Raw genomic sequence first — 21,167 nt, forward strand, 5'->3', positions numbered from 1 at the left:
CACTCGGAAGAAAAAAAAATTTCCATTTCACATAACAACACTGATTGTCAACAAATTGTGTCTAGTATGGAAACAGCTAGAAATTGAAGACTTCAGAAACTACGGAGGAGGTGAAAGGCTGGGCGAAAACATGAGTGCTGGGAAGAAACAAAGAGTTTATCAGCACATCTCTAAGGATCTTCCATTTGTAGATCTGATATGGTTGTGGATGCTTTGAGCAGCGTGTGAATCTTTTTTCAAACAATAACATTAAAACTCTTCATTTTAATGCTCTATTGGTAAACAGAATGTTTTAACTGAAAACTAATAGATCAGGTAACATGAAAGCGGGAGGATTTTAGACCTTCCCACTGTGTGGTAGGAAATTTCACAAAGAAGATCTTATGTTTTTAAGTTAGAAACTACCTGCCGCTCCCTACTAGCTTCTGAGCTCTTAGTATGATGGTGAATACTTATCTAGCAGGTACTTGGCATCAAGCACAGCATCAAGTGCTTTATATCATTATCTCATTAAATCTTCACAACAAGTCCACAGGATGAAAACAATCTCATAACCTACTACAGAAGAAAACTGGAGTTTAGAGAAGTTTAGAGCTGGTTACTCAACTCCCAAGTGGTTCAGCCAAAACTCACACCAGTCTCTCTGATTCTAAAGCTCGTGCTTCATCAGCCGGTGGCAGTCGTATAAGAGTGTCATCATTCATGCTGCATGCTGTAATGACTCCATTTGTTAAGTGATGTGTTTTAATGGCATTTACTCGGCAAAAGGATAACACAGGAGATTTGTTGCATGCAGCAAGGAAGTCAATACCAGTTTCCTAAATGTTTTAAAGGATCAGTATGTAGTTAGGGTGCCAGAAAATCTATTTCATATGATTACATAGGATAACCACCGGATAAGTGTGCTGCCACTCTGTCCTCGCTCGCTCATGGCAGAGGCCACGAGTCACTCACAGCACGCTTTCCTGACAGGTCTGGATGTGGTCTCAGGATCGTCTCCACCCCTGCTTAAAGTTCAGAGATGGTGGCGCAATGAAACTTGTCTGCGGCTCTTCACCTGAATGCCCTAATCTGTGTTCCAATTTATGTCACAACTTTTTCAAACACTCTCCACTTTGCAGAAGTGAGATTGGGTTCTATTTAGAAAATCTCAAAAGAGGAAGACTTGACTCGGCCACAATAAATATTCTTCTGGGTGGGTCCCAGGCCCCACTGTGTGCTTCCGGGCCCTCCAGCTTCTCCTTGTCTCCCACCTCTAGCATTCACAAGGGTTCCTTCTACATGGAATCTGCCTTCTAGAAAGTGCTTTGTGCTCTCATCGTGACATCTAGGCTAGTGAAACAAGGTAAGTCACTTCCTCTCTCTGGTTCTTAATGGGAAACCATACCCACTATTACTTGTAAATAGATATATGTGAAATGAGAAATACCCTATTAACCACCTCAGAAGGCATTTCTAAAGATCAGATGAGATAGTGTTTACAGAAAACCTTGTCAACCTTAAAGTGCTGGCCACCTTTAAAGAAAGGCTCTGCTATTAGTAGACGTTAGAAACTGTGAGGCACCCTCATTAACCAACTCAAAGGAGAAGCTCTCGCCTCTGCAAACAGCCCACAGTGCTGGGCCCCCCAGTTTTTGAGGGCCATATGCATGGATATGGGAAAAATTGGGAATCAGCCCCAAGGCCTTGCCCCTGCTTCATCAAAGCCCAGAGATGTCATGCCGAGGGAGAAGCAAGTGTGAAGGCACAGAAGACGAAATAAGAAGATGTGGCATCAAGAAAGGACGTGAAGCTTGAGGGCTGAAACAGAACAGGGGGCTAGGATTTCAGCAGGGCTCAGCCACGTAATCCGAGACAGCAGTTCAGGACCCAACTCCCTGATGTCAGGCATGGTCTGCACCCTCTTCCGAAGGGGGTTCAGGGTGCTCCCACAGGCCTTAGGTATGCTAGGCAGGGTGCCAGGTGCTGGAGAGATCATGCTGAGGACGACTCTGAGGTCACAGAGCTCCCAGATTATAGTCCAGTAGGGGTGACATAAACCACAAAAATAATCATAAATAAGATACTTACATATTGGGCACTAAGGAAGACAATAACATCAGAGCTGACACTGAAGCTAAAACTTAAAAGCTGAGAAGGAGCTTGCCATGTAAACCACAGGGAGACTCCATCAGCAAACATATACACAGAATGGAATATCACTCAGCCTTAGAAAGGAATGAAGTTCTGACACCTGTTACAACATGGATGAACCCTGAAGACATTATTATGCTAAGTGAAATAAGCCAGACACACAAAGACAAATATTGTACGATTCCTCTTACATAAAGTACCTAGAATACAAATTCACAGAGACAGAACCTAGAACAGAGGTTACCAGTGGCTGGAGGGACACAGGAATGAGCGGTTATTGTTTAATGGGCATAGGGTTTCTGTTTGGGATAATGAAGACATTCTGGAAACAGAAAACAGTGATGGTTACACAACACTGTGAATGTATTTAATGCCACTGAATTGTCTATTTATAAATGGTAAATTTTATATTATGTGTATTTTACCACAATAAAAAAAATTTTTTAAAGATGGTTGGCAAGTATTTTAAGTAGCAGGAGATGCAGGTGTAAAGGCCCTGAATCTGATAAAAGCTTGACATGTGGTTGGAAGAGGATGATGGGAAATGTAACCTGTAGAGAAGCCAAAAAGGCCAAAATCCTGTTGGTTTCAGAAGCCACGGTTAGTAGTTTGGATTTTATCTTGGAAGACAGATTTTCCCCGCCCCACCAGAACCCTCCAACTGATCTACCTACACTGCAAACCACTCCTTGCCAGACTCTTACACAGCAAGCAAACTACTCAAAGAGAGGAGCACAAATGTCACCTCTTCCCTGGAACCACCTTATCTCCCATCAGAACTCTTAGTGTTTATCCATCTTCTCACCTAACACTTAGGAGGTCCCCCTTACCTTATAGTTCACGATATACCTGTCTTTTCTCTTCTCCCGGACCCAGATTTCCTTAGTCACAAGGTCTACAGTTACTCTAGCATCAGACCTGAACTCTGGATTTGCTGTTGCTGATAACACAATTGAAGAGATTCTCTCACTTTGCTTCTGGCTTGGTTCAATTTTAAAAGTTTAAGTTCTCTAAACTTCCATGTGCAACCTGCATTTTTTCTGAAAATTTAACAAGTAATAGTAAAATAATAGGCAAGGCAAACGAGAGATTGATTCTGTCTTTTCCAGAGGGCTGACAGAAATGTGGGGCTGAGGTTTCAGGAGCCCTAGACGCCCTGGCATCAGAAGCTGTCATCCTTGCTTCCAGGCCCCACCTAGGAGGACTGCTCAGATGGGGGCCCGTGCATCAGGGTCCTGGCCATGGCAGCAGAGCCTCCAGAGACACCGTAATTGGCAAACAAGGGGATCCACAACTGTATCTTCTCGGATGAGGAAGTCTGTTAAATTGGACACCAAGGCTGAATCAGTAACACGCAGCGGCTCCCTTCCCAAATACCTGTTCAAGTTCACAGTTTGCTGGTGTTTTCAGTGGAACTCCCAATTCCTGTGGCTTTATCCCTCTGAGCTGAGAATACAGTGCCGGCTGGCACACAGCCCAGAATCGGGAGCCCCAGAGAAGAGGAAGAATTAAGAAGAAGGGGTGTGCTCAGAAGAGCAGGCACAGCCTTGAGAAGCTGGTGGCCATGTGGTGACACGGGGGAGGAGGAGGAAGGTGTCAGCAGGCAGACGGAACAGTTATTAAGGAGGGAAAAAAAGGAGGGAAGATCTTTTAAATAACAGTTCTTTGGGGAATGTAACAAGTACTCTCCTCTAAATTAACCTTCTCCATCCTCAGTCCAGTAATCCAGATGACTACTAGTCCTCAAAGCCACACTCTTTTATTTGGGTTTTCCTATATAAATCCTCAGGGAGTTCTTTGATATGCATTATGGCACATTTTAATCTAAGTTCTGCATTTTAATTGACTCATTGAAAGATAATGTTGGAACTAAAATGTACTTTTAGAATTTCTTAACCCCCAGGATGATACTTAACTCTCAAAATGTGTTTAGAGCCTGAACCGCAAATCGGAACAGAACAAAAATTAACTTAGCCAAGCACTTCACTGAGATTTCCTAGCTATGTAGTAAATTCGATGAAAACTTTTCTTTTTTCAAAAATGGAAACAAATCTGTTACTTTGTCTAATACATTTAAAACTCTTTCCATACAGAAAGAATATCAAATATGAAAATCATCCATGATCCCCCCACCACAGAAGTTACTGCTGTTCATATTTTGTTGTACACCCTTCTAAACTTTTGTAAGCATATATGTACATATGAACTCTTTCAAAATTATGATGTTACACATATAGTTGATAACTCAGTAATATACTGTTATGACTAAACTATGTCAATAAATATTATTTTCTAATGTAATTTTTATTGGCTACATAATATTCCATTTTGGGTACATGCCATGACTTATTTAACCAATCTCCTATTAATAGATATTTGTGGTTGTTTCAAATATTTTACTTATGAAGAGCTGTAACTATAGAAAATTATAAATAAGATTGCTTTACACTTCTCTCTACAAAAAAGCTTGAAAATATGGATAAAATAGACGATTTTCCAGGAGTCTGTAAATTACCAAAATGGATAGGAAACTTAGGCCAATAATAAGTATAGGATTTTTTTTAATAGCCTCAGGGCTACTTCTCCAAAAAAGCCACATCCAGATAATTTTCAAGTGAAATCTTCCAAATCTTTAAAAATTTTACTTATAATAGCCCAAAGAATAAAGAAAGAAATTCTTTCACATTCTCTTTTAAAATTAAGAATAACACTGACACCAAACCCAACAAAGGTGGCACAAAAAGAGAAAATAAGCCAATCTCTCTTCTGAATATCAACATTAAAATTGTAAATGAAATTTAGCAGGGGTGCCTGGGTGGCTCATTTGATTGAGTGTGTAACTCTTGATTTCAGCTCAGGTCATGATCCCATGGTTTTGTGGGTTTGAGCCCCGCATCAGGCTCTGCTCTGACAGTGTGGAACCTGCTTGAGTCCCTCTCTCCCTCTCTCTGCCCTTCCCCCAACTCGCACTGTCTCTCTCTCTCAAATAAAATTAAAAAAAATAAAATTTAAAAAAAGATGGAATTATCATTATTTGCAGATAATTAGATAACTTTTCCTGAAAATACCAAGAGAATCAACTGAAAATCTATTACAAACAACAGGGATTTATTGGATCTATTTAATTCATTCACTACCCTAAAGAGAAACTTAGAGAGAAACATGAAAACAATCTCAAAATGTTACACGACAGGAACCTGAACCTTTTGAAAACTCACCTTGGCAATTTAATTTGGGGGACTCCCATGTGCCCAAGGCTGTGCAGCTTGAAACTGTATCTTCCAGGCCGCTGAAAAATCCTTCTTTGCAAGCATAACGAACCTGGCTGCCAATCCTAGAAGTATAATTTCCTATGATATAGCCATCTGGGACCTCAGGAGGGGTGCCACAGTCTATTTCTGAAAATAAATTAATGTCAAATTCATTACTATGTGAATATGAATTTTCAAAATTCATCATCTCTCTCCACCTCTGCCCTATCATCCCCCCTCCCTCCACACACACCTGAGCCATATTTTACAGATTGGTTAATTTCCATTTGACTTCTGGGCATGTTTCCAATGATTGTCTGTATTCAGTCTTCTGGCCTTCCATAGGTAATAGCATCCGTACATACACAAAGCTGATGGAATTTGGCAGTCAGCCTTCACTAATTCACCCTAGCTAAAGAGAAGCCTAGCCTAATGAAGTAAAAAAAAATTGAATTGCAAAATACCTTAAGATATATATGGCTTTGGAATTTTCAGAGTCACTTTTCTTCTCCTGGTCCCTACCAGATCAGCTATGTTTACTATCTAAAATCATGTTTAGGGGCGCCCAGATGGCTCAGTCGGTTAAGCGTCCGACTTTGGCTCAGGTCATGATCTCGCAGTTCATGGGTTCGAGCTCCGCGTCGGGCTCTGTGCTGACAGCTAGCTCAGAGCCTGGAGCCTTTTTCAGATTCTGTATCTCCCTCTCTCTCTGACCCTCCCCTGCTCATGCTGTCTCTCTCTCTGTCTCAGAAATAAATAAAACATTTTTAAAAATCTATACCTTTAATAAATAAATAAATAAATAAATAAATAAATAAATCACGTTTAATAGCAGAATATCTATTTACAACTTAAAATCTCTAAAGTTTACTAACTGTAGCTTTTTTTAAAAATATAAGATAGCCCCCTTCTAACCTATATTATTGGCTTTATTTCATAGGTTGTACAGCTGTGCAAAGGAATAATCTCCACTCATATCCCCAACATAGACCCCAACCCCACAAACACAGGCTAAGAGCAGGAGAGAATCATCTGAGAACAGAATCTCGCCTTCAGAACATTCCTTCTTTGTCAGAAACCCACCTGTGCATGACGTGGCGTCTCTGGTCGGGTGGAAAGGCTCGGGCCCACTCTTTGCCAAGTATCCATCCATACAGTAGCACTCGAAACTTCCATCAGTGTTCACACACCGTCCTCCTTCCCTGCACCGGCCGGAAACCTCACACTCATCTATGTCTTGAGACCCAAATATAAGAAGGGGGAGAAAAACAGAAAAAGGAAAAAACCAGGGGCAGGAGGCGTTGTGACTGCCATTTCTCACATTCTCAATCTACCCTTACAAAAATGGATGCATTTGTCTACAATGGTATCATCAATTCTATTTTATTCCTCAAAGGTTCTTTTCATATGTCCTTTACACCAACAGTACCAAAAGGTGCTCCATAAACACTTGTCGATGTGTTCTGGAAATATACTAAAACCAACCACCATCACCAACTCTCTGACACCCAACAAAAGGAACCCCCCCAAAAAAAGGATGGTGAAAAATTCAATTACTACAAAATAAGGATGGCCTCTACCTCCTACTAAAATACCTGGAGTAGAACTCCAATATAAAATAATTTAAACCAGGTTGAAAAATGCTTTCCAGCTCATGAGCATAAGATGGTGAGGCAGACAGATGAAAATTTAAAAGGGTCTCACCAATTTTACCAAGTTTCCAAGGGCTTAAAACAGGCTTCAAGAGGAAAAAGACATGCCCCTTGGCAGACTTCTCCTCTCGACTACAAGCTGCCAGAAGTATCAGGTATGGAGGCAAAAACCACATGGTAATTCAGACACTGGAGTGGAAAACTCTCTGCCAGCTGGCAGTTTTTTCCCCGAGAAATGGCTTAGGAAAACAAAACTAAAAACTTTAGGAATTCCATCAGACACACACACACACACACACACGCACACACACACACGCACGCACACCTATTTCACCCAGAGGAAAAAAATACCTTAAGTGAAATGAGACTTTTCCCAGGACACTTGCAAGAACTGTGGTGGGGGATGGGGACAAAGGAGCAAAGAACAGGGAAGAGCAGGACCAGAGAAGGCCTGGTCCTTAACCGGCTCTGGGATGTTAAAGGCCAGTATAAAATGGCTGATACTTTATTTTGCCAGATAAAGAGTTTGTTTTGTTTTTGCAAAAACTACTAATGCTGTAATTTCATAAAAGGAAGAAAATAATATTAGAATCCTTTTTAATTTCTTTAATTGTGATTTTTGTTAAAATTCACTATATTCTCTCTTTTGTTTGTTTTTTTGGTCTTGGCCCAATGAACTCCTCATCACTCACTGACCATTATTTGGGAGCCAGCAATTCATTTAATTGCTGAAAGAGTCCATACAAGCTACCAATTCTGATCAGTCTATATCTTTAAGGCATCAGACGTAGGGGAAAATCTGGGAGACTGTCTCCAAGGATGGTGGCCAGCAACCCTTCCCCTCCCTTTCTTGGGGATTCAAGAGTGGAATCCATTTCCCCTCCCCTTGAAGTAGTGAGACTTGCTTTGGACAATAGAATGCAGCAGAAGTTAATACTATGCCTGCTCTGAACCTAACAGTGGAGACAAGTGGCAGCTTCTTCTCTCCCTCTGTTGGAATCCAGTGGCCATGCTGTAAGGAAATGCAAGCCACCATCATTCAGAGGATGCCCTACAGATGAAACACCATGTGAAGAGAGAGGCCACATGGAAAACTAAGGTGCCCTGACTGATAGTCAGCATCAAGCCCCTAGAATGTGAGAGACACCCTCTATTAACTACCAGCCCAGCCTAGCCACCAGCTGAATGTTTCCACCTGAGTGACAGAACCAACTAGCCATGGAACTGTGAGTAATAATAAATTGTTGTTTCAAGCCATTAAATGGAAGTGTGGGGAGGGGAGGTGGAGAGTACAAATTACATAGTAATAGATGACCAAAAAACTCTTCACAGATGAAGAGATACAAAAGTCCAGATGAGGGGCGCCTCGGTGGCTTAGTCAGTTAAGCGTCCGACTTTCACTCAGGTCATGATNCAGTCATGAGAACATGTGACTCTTAACCTCAGGGTTGTGAGTTCAAGTCCCATGTTAGGTGTAGAAATTACTTAAAAATAGAGGTGCCTGGGTGGCTCAGTTGGCTAAGCATCCAACCTCAGCTCAGGTCATGATCTCATAATTCATGGGTTTGAGCCCCACGTCAGGCTCTGTGCTGACAGCTCAGAGCCTAGAGCCTGCTTCGGATTCTGTGTCTCCCTCTCTCTCTGCACTTCCTGACTCATGCTCTGTTTCTCTCTGTTTCAAAAATAAATAAACATTTAAAAAAATTTAAAGAAATTACTTAAAAATAAAATCTTAAAAAAAAAAAAGGAGGGGTGCCTGGGTGGCTCAGTCAGTTGAATGTGTGACTCTTGATTTCAGCTCAGGTCATGACCCCAGGGTCACGGGACCAAACCCGATGTGTGGCTCTGCATGGAGCCTACTTGGAATTTTCTCTCTGTGCCTCTACCCCACTCCCCAACTCGTGCTCTGTCTCTCTTAAAAAAAAAGAAAAAAGAAAGAGAGAGAGAGGATATCAAAATCAATGAAAAAAGAAGAAGGGAGCTTCTGGGAAAAAAAAAAAAACAATGAGATCTTGTAAATTAAAAACAAAATATGAATGCCAAAAATAAATACCCAATAGAGACATTGAATAACAAGTTGGTCACTGCTGAGAAATAAACTTGCAAATTCCAACTTGAAGATTTATTCAGAAACATATGGAAAAAGAAATTATATGGGAGTGCCTGGGTGGCTCACTTGGGAAAGCATCTGACTTCAAGTCAGGTCATGATCTTGCAGTTCACAAGTTCAAGTCCCACATTGGGCTCTGTGCTGACAGCTCAGAGCCTGGAGCCTGCTAAGGATTCTGTGTCTCCTTTTCATTCTCTGCCCCTCCCCCATTCTCTCTCTCTCTCAAAAATAAAAATAAATAAATAAATTTTTTAAAAAAGTAGTAAAAAGAAATTATATGAGACAGAAGCTATAGGACAATAAATAAATAAGGACAGATCCAAAATATGTAATATCCATTTAAGAGGAATTATGGAAGAGAATGCTACAGATGTATAAGAATTAATACCAAAGGAAAAATTTCCTCTGCTTATGTATTCACATCCAAACAGCCTTTTGAGGTGACAGGTATGAATGTTGAAAATGAAAGTCATTCTGAATTTCATGGAATAAAAGAAAAATCCATGAAGGAAGAGAGAAAGGAACAGTAACCCATGAGGAAAAGAAAACAATCTGACCTAAGACTTCTTGTCTGAAACACCAGAGAGTAATAGAGTAATATTTATAGAGTTCTAAGGAAAAGGGAACAAGACATTGCACTATATTTAAGCCAAGGAATGACATTTTAGAACATGAAGGATCTCAGGGGCGCCTGGGTGGCTTAGTTGGTTAAGCGTCCGACTTTTGNAGAACATGAAGGATCTCAGAAATTATACTACTGATGTTTCTTTTCTGAAAAAGATTTTAAAAAGTAGTCAAGCCAGTGAAAAACATCAGAATAAATACTGTGAAGAAAGCGGAAAACATAATTTAAAAAAAAAAAAAAAACTTCTACTAACAAAAAGTGGTAAGAAATGAAACCAGTAACAACTCAGTTAAACAACTGTTGATAACAGAGTCGTGGAATTTTAGGTAACAGTTGACAAAGGATTTTTTTTAATAGTTTATTGTCAAGTTGGTTTCCATATAACACCCAGTGCTCNACAAAGGATTCTTAAAATGTAAACAGTATGCAATAAAATCAATCTCAATCCAGCACAAACTGTAGAGATGATTTCAACACTGCAGGATCCAACATGTGTTTCTAGAACTGAATCCATCATTTCAGCATATCAAGATTTTGTATTCCAAATGGGAGTACATTTGTAAAATGCGTACATATACCTTTGACCCAGAAATCATTTTCCGGCCTGCTTACCTACCCCAGACTCCTCAAAAGATGGTGAGAATAAATGGATTTTTCAGTAGACTTCTAAAAATCAGCAGTACAAGACATAGAGGGCAAAAATGTGGCTAAGTAGCAATGGTATGGAAAAGACTTGGAGTTTCTAGACTGGTCAACTCTGTATGAGTCACTATGGTCATTAATCAGTTTGTTTTATGTACAGTCATTCAACAGACTAATAACAATGATTGTTATAATGAGTGCTAATAGCAATGACTTCTGCATGTCAGCTTGCACATGCAAGACACTGTTCTAAATACTTCATTATTTATTACTAATTATTTTCATCTTTTTTAATCCTCACAACAGACACTATTAGTATTCCCACTTTATGGACGGAGTAGGTTAAGCATAGAGTGGGTAAGTGACTGGGCCGAAGTCACACAGGTTAAGTAGTGGAAATGCCAGAGTTTGACACCAGGTCTCTGGCTCCAAGACTGTACTTTTAACCACTATCTGCACCATGTCTCCCATTACAATCGAATTGTATCATCATCCAATCAATAATTCTATCTCAAGGCACCTCGGTGGCTCAGTCAGTTAAGCGTCCAACTTCAGCTCAGATCATGACCTTACAGTTCGTGGGTTCAAGCCCTGCATCGGGCTCTGTGCTGACAGCCAGCTCAGAGCCTGGAGCCTGTTTCAGATTCTGTGTCTCCCTCTCTCTCTGACCCTCCTGCACTCATGCTGTCTCTATCTCTCTCTCAAAAATAAATAAAATATTTTAAAAAATAAAAATAATAATTCTATCTCGTCCACAGACATTGTCAAAGATATCAATTGCCTTAATGAGGTCTACAAGTATCTACCATCTTTCCCTGAGATTAGTTTGACATGATTTTGACTTAATGCCCTGCTACCTGTTAATGTTCACAAACCACCCCTTTTCTAACCCATTCTAGAATCTTAGCTGGATAAACACATTAAGCTCATTAGAATAATTTCTCCATGTGGTGGAGTCCATGGGGCCTCCAAGGTTATAACACATTTGCTCGTGAAGAAAAAACATTCTGAGCAAGTGAGCAATCTTATTAATGTACATACATATTAAAGGGGGCGGGGGGGGGGTTCCTTGTCCCATTGTACAGGCTGGATTATCTAACTTTATCCACAGCCAGAACAATTCCTTGCCAGAAAGTAGCAAAACTGAGCAGGACACACTGACCTGATGCCAGCACCCTGGCATTCTAGATTTAATCCTTTCAACTAAAAGCGTGTTTCAAAGTCAAACAGACCCAGGTTGGAGGACTGATTCTGCTACTTAATAGATGGACCAACAAGGTCTGTTCCTTAACCTTTCTAAACTACTTTTGTAAAATGAAGCTAATTAGTTCCTCAATACACGTTGGCTAATATATGAATGGGCCTTGCCTTTCTATTGACTCAGTTATCCCTGGAGCATAAGCCACCCCTTCAGAACCCTCACCAAACCCTGAGTGCAGCTGTGAGCAGTGCTCACACACACATACACACACTCTCATGGGTTTCTTGGCTGCAGCCTGGGGAGTGGTCACATGGCTTGTTCCACTAGAATTGAATGCTCTAGAACAGAATCAAAAGATCCATCTGGAGGGCCCTTAGCGAGAACAGGAGTGTCATAGAGGCAAGAGTTTAGCTTTGGCAAGAGTGCCAGAGAGGCAAGTCTGTGAATCCCCATTTAACACAAGCCCTGGGGCGCCTGGGTGGCCCAGTGGGTTAAAGCATCTGACTTTGGCTCAGATCATGATCTCACGGTCCGTGAGTTCGAGCCCCACATCGGGCTCTATGCCGACAGTTCGGAGCCTGGAGCCTGCTTCAGATTCTGTCTGAAGCCTGTCTCCCTCTCTCTCTGCTCTTCCCTCCCTCATGCTTGCTCGCTCTCTCTCTCAAAAATTAAAAAAAAAGAAAACAAAAAACCACAAGCCCTTGCCTGGAGAAACCTTTAAAATCTGAAGACTTAGAACGGACTCTGTGAGAAAAATGCATGGAAGAACTTTCACATTCATGAAATGCTCTCACAGCCTGCTTTTCTCCACATCGCCAACTAAGAACTAGTTCCTTCCAACTCCATGAAGGTTAAGACAAAAATTACTGGAGAGTAATTGTTTATTTCCTGCCATCTTCCCTCCTCAAATGTGAAGTTCAGCTCAAAGCCTACATCTTAAGAAACCATGTTTAGAGGGACACAAATACTCATTTAAAACCAAGATTATTAGGGACGCCTGGGTGGTTCAGTTGGTTAAGCATCTGACTCTTGATTTTGGCTCAGGTAATGATCTCACAGTTTGTGCATTCGAGCCCCACCTTGAGCTTTGCATTAACAGTTCAGAGCCTGCTTGGGATTCTCCCTCACCTCTCTCTCTGCGACAACCCCCCAACTCGTGCGTGCACTTTCCCTTCTCTCTCAAAATAAATAAATAAACTTGAAAAAAATTTTAATTTAAAAAAAGGGCTGTTGCCCCTGGGCTAATATTACATGACTTTTTTCTTTCTCTTTTATCCTTTTATATAATTGCTTGAGTATTCTACATGAGTATGTGATTTTTTTAATAAATGGGAAAAAACGAAACTATATTCCTCTTTTTTAAAGCTATATTCCTTCTTATGGAGAAAAACATATTGGCTTATCTTTTTTTTTTTTTTTTTTTTAGGGAGAGAGTGTGAGCAGGGGAGAGGGACAGAGAAGGAGGAAAGAGAATCCCAAGCAGGCCCCACGCCCAGCATAGAGCCTGACATGGGACTGGATCCCACAGCCCTGGGATCATGACCTGAGGCTCAAGAGTTGGCCGCTCAAATGATTGAGCCACCCAGGTGCCCCTGCTTCTGTCTTGTTTTAGGGAAAACGATCACTACAATCAGAACTAAATGCCCCATTCACCTCTACTCTATTCCAGAGCTCCATCCTAGGGTAACAGCTCCATCCTTCTTGATACAACTTTTGTTAATGTAATAGCTGAATAAAATGAAGAACCATTTCCAAGGTCTTGCTCAGAGAGGCACTGGTCAGAAGCAAAGAGCCTGAACTCAAAGGGTTACCCATTTCCTTCGCAATCTTGCCAATATCAATAGTTTGCTTAGGAAAACCCACTTTATAGATGCTCCAAAGCTCCTGTCCCAATTACTCCTTCCAAAACATTAAACTAGTGGAGCAAAAAAGAACCATGTGCACATAGTTTACCCCACTCAACAGGGCCTTGGGAAAGAATATGGGATACCCATACCCTGGGGCTTGAGCAGCCAAGAGGCAAGAGTGGAGTGAGGTGATGCTCACCTCTGGGTGGAGGGGAGCTCAGGCATGTCCCTTCATTCCCAAAGAGAAAAGATGGTGCCTTAGTCAAGGCCTCTAGAATTTAAGGGAATGGAGCTTTGGTTTAATCATCTTTTGATTCAGAACCTTTGCCTCTCTCTCCTTCCTAGAAGCAGGGGCCTGAAGCCATCATCACCTATCACCACTGGGAGACCTAAGCAGGAGTCAGGGGGGTTCCACAGGGAAGGCAGACAAACAGCCAATGGCTATGGGCAGCGCTCTGGGAAGTGGAGAGCAACAGCCCCCCAGCGCACTTTTTCTTAGGTTTAGCTTTTCCTGTTTCTTCCTTCTTTCGGAGTAGCAAAACATGACACTTGAGGAACGAAACCAAGCTAAAACAAAGGATTAGGAACGGGGGAGGGGTGCCTGGGTGGCTTGTCAGTTGAGTGTTCGACCAGCTCAGGTCATGATCTCACGGCTTGTGAGTTCGAGCCCCTCGTTGGGCTCTGTGCTGACAGCTCAGAGCCTGGAGCCTGCTTCAGATTCTGCGTCTGTCTCTCGCTCTGCCCCTCCCTTGCTCATGCTCTGTCTCTCTCTCTTTCTCTCTCTAAGAATAAATAAAAGCATTTTTAAAAAATAAATAAATTTAAAGGATTTGGGGAGCAAAATCCCATCCGGAGAGGCCCTGGGAGAAACCTCAGGACAGCTGCAAGCCTATTGGGCAACACCCACACAGCCAGCAGGGTGTCGGCGGGACCACGCCTTTGTGCCCAAGGCCACAGCAGGCTGCGCCAGGACCTGAAACATACACGGCAGCTGAGAAGCTTGTGGGCAAAGGCTCCCATGGAAAACAGGCTCCTGACCTGAGAGAGAAACCCACGGACTGGTCCTGGCAGGGGTAGGGATTTACCTCTCGGAATGAAGGGGTTTACTTTACCATAGGCAGACCTACACGAAACAAGCTTTGAGGTGAAGGTTCCAGGAACTGACGGAATGGCGAGGTGGCAAGGCATTTGCTCCCTGTAGGCTCCTTGCCCCCCTTCCCTTTTCTCCATTTCCTAGTCAAGGCTGAACTGCTGCTGCATTTCTCCAGAAGAAATGGCATCGGGCCCATGATACTGTGGGAAATGAGCTGATGAGAAAGAAGGCTGCGGCTGCCATCAGAGCCAAGATGGATTCCCAAGATGTCGGGATTCAAAGGCACTGAGAAGACACTGTGTGTGCAGTTTGCAGCAGCCCCCGGTAGGGCCCTGCCTCTCTGGAGTCGGGCCGGTGGGGACACGACAGTGCCCGCCTATTCCCACATCAATCTCATTTCTCTGCACTTGCTGTCAGCTGACCCAAGCCAAACCACCCTCCCACTGGAAGTGCCACACAGTCTCTTCCCCTGCAAAGTTTCCACGGTCCCTGCAAGTTGTTTGGGGGCAGCCCTGGGGGCCAGAATGTCTGCAGGTTCTCCAGAACTAGAACGCTTGCAGCTCATTCTTCATCTCTTGCTGGTGACATCCAAAGAGGCCTACCTGCCACCAGCTACTAAAATTGGGTTGAACTCTGCAAAGTAGGATAAGCACCAGGTCACAGGAGTTCGTGGAATTCAGGAACCAGGATCTATATAGCCTGTGGTTCCAGACAGACATCGGATTACTGCTGACACCCCCAAAACCGGCTTAACCTCTGGCTCAGCTAAAGTCCACTGATGTATCTGCGGCGACTGTTGATTCTTTTTTTTTTTTTATGTTTATTTATTTTGAGAAAGAGAGAATGAGCAGGGGAGGGGCAGAGAGAGAGGAGAGAGAGAATCCCAAGCAGGCTCCGCACTGTCAGCACAGAGCCCAGATGTGGAGCTTGAACTCACGAATCAGGAGATCATGACCTGAGCCGAAATCGAAAGTCGGACGCTTAACAGACTGGGCCGCCCAGGGGCGCCCCCTCCCCCCTTTTTTTTTAAGTGGAAACTGATCTGATAGAAACTCAGTATCGCTGAGAAAAGTCATTCATCAGCTCTTATAAAGTCATAACTGAAGACCTCAAAAGAAAAGGTCATGAGAATGACTGCCGATGGAGATGGGGCTTCTTTTGAGGTGATGGAGATCTTCTAAAATTAGATAGTGGTGATGGCTGCACAACTTTGCAAATATACGAAAAATCACCAAACTGTATACTTCAAAGGGGTGAATTTGATGGCATGTGACATATATCTCATTTTTTAAAAAAGAAAGATCACTAAATAATTACAAGAAGTAGAATAGAAGCAGAGCCTAGATCCGGATGTTGTTCCAGAAAGCCTGGTTCTTAATAGGCTGACATCTACTTGGCCCCTGCATAAAATATTTCTTTCTTCTTCTCCTTCTCATTGTTTTATTTATTTATTTATTTATTTATTTATTTTAATTTCTGAGAGAGACAGAGACAGCGTGAGCGTGAGCAGGGGAAGGTCAGAGAGAGAGGGAGACATAGAATCCAAAGCAGGCTCCAGGCTCTGAGCTAGCTATCAGCCAGAGCCCAACGAACCACAAGAGGGCTGGAACTCACGAACCAGAAGATCATGACCTGAGTTGAAATCAGACGCTTTACCGACTGAGCCACCCAGGCGCCCCTCCTTCTTACTGTTTTAAAGTCAAATGCATCCTTGGGAACTACAGTCTTCTATTAGTTATAAAAGTTTTTCCTGGCACACTCCCACAGCCTTGAAAACACAGTTTCAGGTATCATGTCCTCCAGAATCTCTTCTGATCCTTTCCCTGCTTTCAAGATAAGAGCCCCCATGGATTCCAAATTCCCGAAAGTACCTTTTGCTTACCTACGACTCGCACTTTCTACTGAAATTAGTGGTCTGCCATCAACTCCCGCTGACATAGCCGTGACACACGGGCCATGCGTGAGAAATGTGTAGTGAACGAACTGAACACCACATCATCATCTTGTAAGGTTTGGTTTTTTTTTTTAATTGGTATCTCTTTTTTTTTAACATATCTAATTTAATTTTGCAGCACTGCACTCTGGCAATCATGCAGCAAGTGATCTGCTACCTAAAACAACAATGTATCCCAAAATGCTTTCTCTGAGGGAATGCAGTTCATTCATGTCAAGAATAAATCAAATGTGCTACCCTTTGGGGGAATTTGACTTTGGTACAGGTCAAGAGGGGGAATGAATCAGAGCATCAGGTTCTGTCCTTCCTGGTGGGTAAGGAGATAAAACATGTTCTCTCCCCCTTCCTTTTCCCTGAAAATCTAACTATCACAAGGCTTTTAAGCAGAGTCATTAAGTCTATGCAAAACCATCTTAGAACCAGGAGTCTTTTCCTGCCTTTCCTCTCCCTTATTGTTCATAGATTTTCTTAGAAAATCAAAGAGCTATAGTGTCACGACATGCTGTGAAACAGAGTCCGGCTAATAGAGGGCTCGTTGAAAATTAGGATTTTGCCGACCCGTAGTATTCAACCAACATATGCCCAAAGCTTCAAAGCTACTGAGACCCAAAAAGTTGCACTCCTCACTCACCTCATTCCTCTGAGAGGCAAGCCCCATCTCTAACATGGCTGCACTCTGACCTCCCGGAAGCCAACATCTGAATGTCTAGCCCCTGGGCCCAAATGTGCATAGTGGTGTGTACCACAGTCACCCCCAGAACACCCCACCTGCAGGTACCACCTCTAAGAGTAACATTCAAATGCACAGAACAAGAAAAAAAATATTATATTACAGTTCACTCCCATAGACCCACTCCCTCAAGATTCAACAATTATTCACATTTTGTCATTTAAGATACCTTCTAGATCAGAAAAATAGCAGATAATTCATATGCTCCTAGATACTTCAGCATACATCTCCCAAAATAAGAATATTATCCCAAATCGGGGTGCCTGGCTGGGTGGCTCAGTACCAGTCAAGCATCTGACTCTTGATTTTGGCTCAGGTCATGATCTCATAGTTATGGGATTGAGTCCTGCATCGGGCCCTGCAAGGGACATGGAGCCTGCTTGGGATTCTCTCTCTCTCTCTCTGCCGCTCCCCCACTCTCTCAAAATACATAAACATTAAAATAATAAAGAATATTATCCCAAATATCACAATGCTGTTATGCCAGCTAACAGAATTAACAATAATTCCCTAATATTAACTAATACTCAGCCCACATCCAAATTTCCCTCATGGACCTTCTTAACAAAGGAGAGTCCCTCCCTTAAATCGCACCCTGCCCTGGCCACGCCACCTCCCTCTCCCCACCTCAGATACTGTCCCGCCATCACCAGGAGGCCGTCACTGCAGCCCCCTTTTGGAGTACCTGTGCAAAAGGTGCCATCATTGGGAATGAATGTTGTGTTGTTATTCGTGGCTCGGTATCCTTCTAGGCAAACGCAGTAAAAGCCTCCGAGCGTGTTGTGGCAAGATGTGTGGTTTCCACAGACCACAGTGGCTCCAAACTGGCACTCGTTTTTATCTGCGGATACATTAAGACAACGCACAGAAAGGGCTATCAGTCCACAGCATAGTCAACCACCCAGACTGTCCTGCTGTGCGACACTCAGGCGCTACTATTCCATGACAACGTCTCAATGACCTGCTCCCCAGCCTCTTTGCTTTTCACCACGCTTCTCACGCTGCAGGGCACAGGGCCCTCGGAGCATGCACGCGGTGTTACATAAAACCACAAGAGAAAACCAACATCTTCATCTGATCATTCGTCTCAGCTGAAGATTGGGGGAAGGGGATTCTTTTTCAACTTCTCCGTATTTAAAAAGATTTTATCATAGGCCTGGGGAAACCAGCATCCCACTTTTCCAGCTCGGCCTGCATTCCTCTTGCTTTTTTCACGAAAGGCAGAGGAGGACGATTTTGCATCCAGTGATTAACCGGAAAATTCGTTACTTCTGAGTTACCAGGAAACACAATGGAATTAGTGCTTAAGCCTCATCCGGGAGCAGGGCTAATAACAGCTCCTGCTAATCGTCAATGACCCATGTGAATAATGTTAGTCACCCAGTGAGAAGGAGCTGAAATAGAGGGTGCTTGAGGAGTCCACAGAAGCCTGCCCTGAGTATTTTAAATTCTATAATTTGACAGAGATGTAAAATGAAAGTAAACCTCCCTCCTGTCTCTGTCCTGTAGCTCAGGGGTCAACAAACTTTTTCTGTGAAGGGTCCATCATCGGTGTCTGTTTCCATGCTCTGGAACACGAGAGCAGCCACAGACAATAAGGAAACAAATGAGCAATGTTGTGTTCTAATAAAACTCTATTTACAAAAACAAGCAGCAGCCAAATTTGGCCTGCAGGCCAGACTTCAGCCGACTCTGCCCTGGCCCCTACCAGCAGAACTCCTGTGACCAATTTCTCATGCATTCTTTCAGAGCTGATCTATCCAGCGAGCTTCGTTTTGTTTGGGGTGGGGGAGGGGTCATCGACTTCTGATTGTTGTTTAGTGTTTCACTACAGCGCTGGTTCCCTGGAAGCACTTCAACCGCGCCTCACAACTGCATTCAATTCCTACCACTGCAAAAGTACCCTCCCCGCAAATCCAGTGCTCCTCCCCACCCCCCACCCCCCATTTTACTTATAGGTATTATCTTTTTAGAAATGTAACTGAACATGGAACACAGTTCACAGTCAAAACCGTCTACGGTGAGATCTGCATGGAATGGTAGAGAAACAAGGCCCTCAAGCCACAGCCAGGCCAAGTACCCAGGCCAGCTGATGAGCACTGTATGGGGCTTCCAGACCCAAGTCCAGCCGCCCAGGAAATGGCATATTCCCACCCTTTGCTATAGTTTCTGACACACGTCTCCCCTGGTGATTTCACCAGGAGGGACACTGGGTTGGTAGAGAATTCTAAATTTCTTAGGTCCCTTGACTTAACACCACATTACAGGAGGCCCAGCATACATGTATGCATGCTATGGTGTGGTCTCAGCAGGCCAAGCGCTGGGACACGCAGTGTCCGGTGTCTGAGAGCAAGTGGCCACATGAATTAATAAAGCCCCTTCCTCCCATTAGGAGAAGCTTCTATTCAGAAGTCAAAGAAGAAACCAGAGTGCGGTGAGCTTCCGTGGGAAGGGGACCACATCAGGGGAAAGAACAGAAAAGGCTTGTCCGTGCCCCATTCCAACCTCATTTCCAAGCCCCTGCTAGCCATCAGCCAGAGGAGGGGATGGGGGAGATGCGTCAGGAGCCTCAGACTGCAAGGCAGCCACGGTCTCCCGGACAGAATCCTAAAGAAAGAGGGTCAAGGGGGGCACAATTCCAGTATGCAGGAACAGGCAATGAGGTGTGACTGTGAAAGCATGTTATCTGTGAAGTAGAATATGACTTTTGAAGCTGAGAATTATTATTTTTTGTTAGGTAGAAAAACCCAAAGATATCACAGCAAGGTTATATACGCTGTCACTGCACAACTATCAACATTTGTACCGCACGTAATAAGGTTGCTGAGAGAAAACTGTGTTCTCCCAACATTCACTGTTAGATATATGCTGTGAGGTTCTCCCTCTCTCTGAGTTGGGCTCGATCCTGGATACTGCCCGACTCTCATGGTATGGTGGATACTGTGAAGCAAAAAATAACCTTAGGTACTCCTAGCCTAAAGGTCTTTGTATTCCTTTAAGCCACCCAAGACCCCAAAGGGCTACAACTACAAAAAATCTGGAGGAGGGATTCTGATGGTCATAAAACTCTAAGCATCAGTATTTCACCCACTAGGCAAGAAGTCCAGTAGGCAATTGTGTTTTGTTTTTCCTCAGGTTACTAATACAAATCATTTTACACCAAAACAACCAGGAGAAATTTAGAAATGCAATATTCACTCAAGTTAAGTTAAACTCAAGACTTGAAACATTTCATATTTGTGTTAGGTCAGAGAGTTGCCAAAGATTCAAGTTCAATGACCCTCTAACATGAAAGATACTTCCTTGGAAATGCTAAAGAAAGGCATTAGCGGAATCACTAAAGGAAAGCCATATTATAACAGACAAAACTTCTTATAATAAAAACACGTGAACAAAACAACGTTTTCCCCACACGGAAGTATTAAGCTCTTCAACTCTAGAGAACCTTGTTAGTTGATTCAACTTTTCATCTTGACCCAAGATTCAGAACTTACCAACACATTGAGTCCTCCCATTGCCCACAAATCCATATTTGCAAATACACATCTTCATCCCTTCTGTTTGCTTGCAGGTAGCATGTTCATGGCAAGTGGCACAGACATCTAAAACTGAATCATAAATTATATATTTCAGGAAAAGAAAATTTCAACATTACATTTTTTTTTTTGAGAGTCAGAGAGCACAAGTGGGGGAGGGGTAGAGAGAGAGAGGGAGACAGAGAATCTGAAGCAGCTCCAGTCTCTGAGCTGTCAGCACAGAGCCTGACATGGAGCTCAAACTCATGGACCATGGGATCATGACCTGAGCCGAAGTCGGGACACTCATCAGACAGAGCCACCTAGGCGCCCCAGGAAAACAAAACTTCAGTCACCTCCTCTAGACAAGTCATATTTTGGGTAGTAGACATTTGGAAAGAAAAACCAAATTTT

General features: G+C 43.0%; 1 protein-coding gene across 7 annotated transcripts in view; it reads right to left on the reverse strand.

The window, feature by feature from the left end:
• The window catches only part of SUSD1 (sushi domain containing 1), a 213,353-nt gene extending 192,521 nt beyond the window's left edge, over positions 1–20,832 (reverse strand). For all 7 annotated transcript variants that reach the window (XR_013336457.1, XR_013336458.1, XR_013336461.1 and 4 more), the window contains exons 1-4: positions 20,733–20,832; positions 17,924–18,079; positions 6,468–6,620; positions 5,352–5,531 (exon numbers count right to left, since the gene is read on the reverse strand). Coding sequence is in view for 1 of the 7 variants with exons in the window: in XM_077769870.1 (XP_077625996.1) it covers positions 5,352–5,531; positions 6,468–6,620; positions 17,924–18,079; positions 20,733–20,790 (547 nt within the window). In the remaining 6 variants the exon portion in view is untranslated. The remainder of the gene's footprint in view (positions 1–5,351; positions 5,532–6,467; positions 6,621–17,923; positions 18,080–20,732) is intronic.
• Positions 20,833–21,167: the final 335 nt, after the last annotated feature.

This window comes from Crocuta crocuta, unplaced genomic scaffold (assembly GCF_008692635.1).
Source record: "Crocuta crocuta isolate KB4526 unplaced genomic scaffold, BGI_CrCroc_1.0 scaffold95, whole genome shotgun sequence".
Taxonomy (NCBI): domain Eukaryota; kingdom Metazoa; phylum Chordata; class Mammalia; order Carnivora; family Hyaenidae; genus Crocuta; species Crocuta crocuta.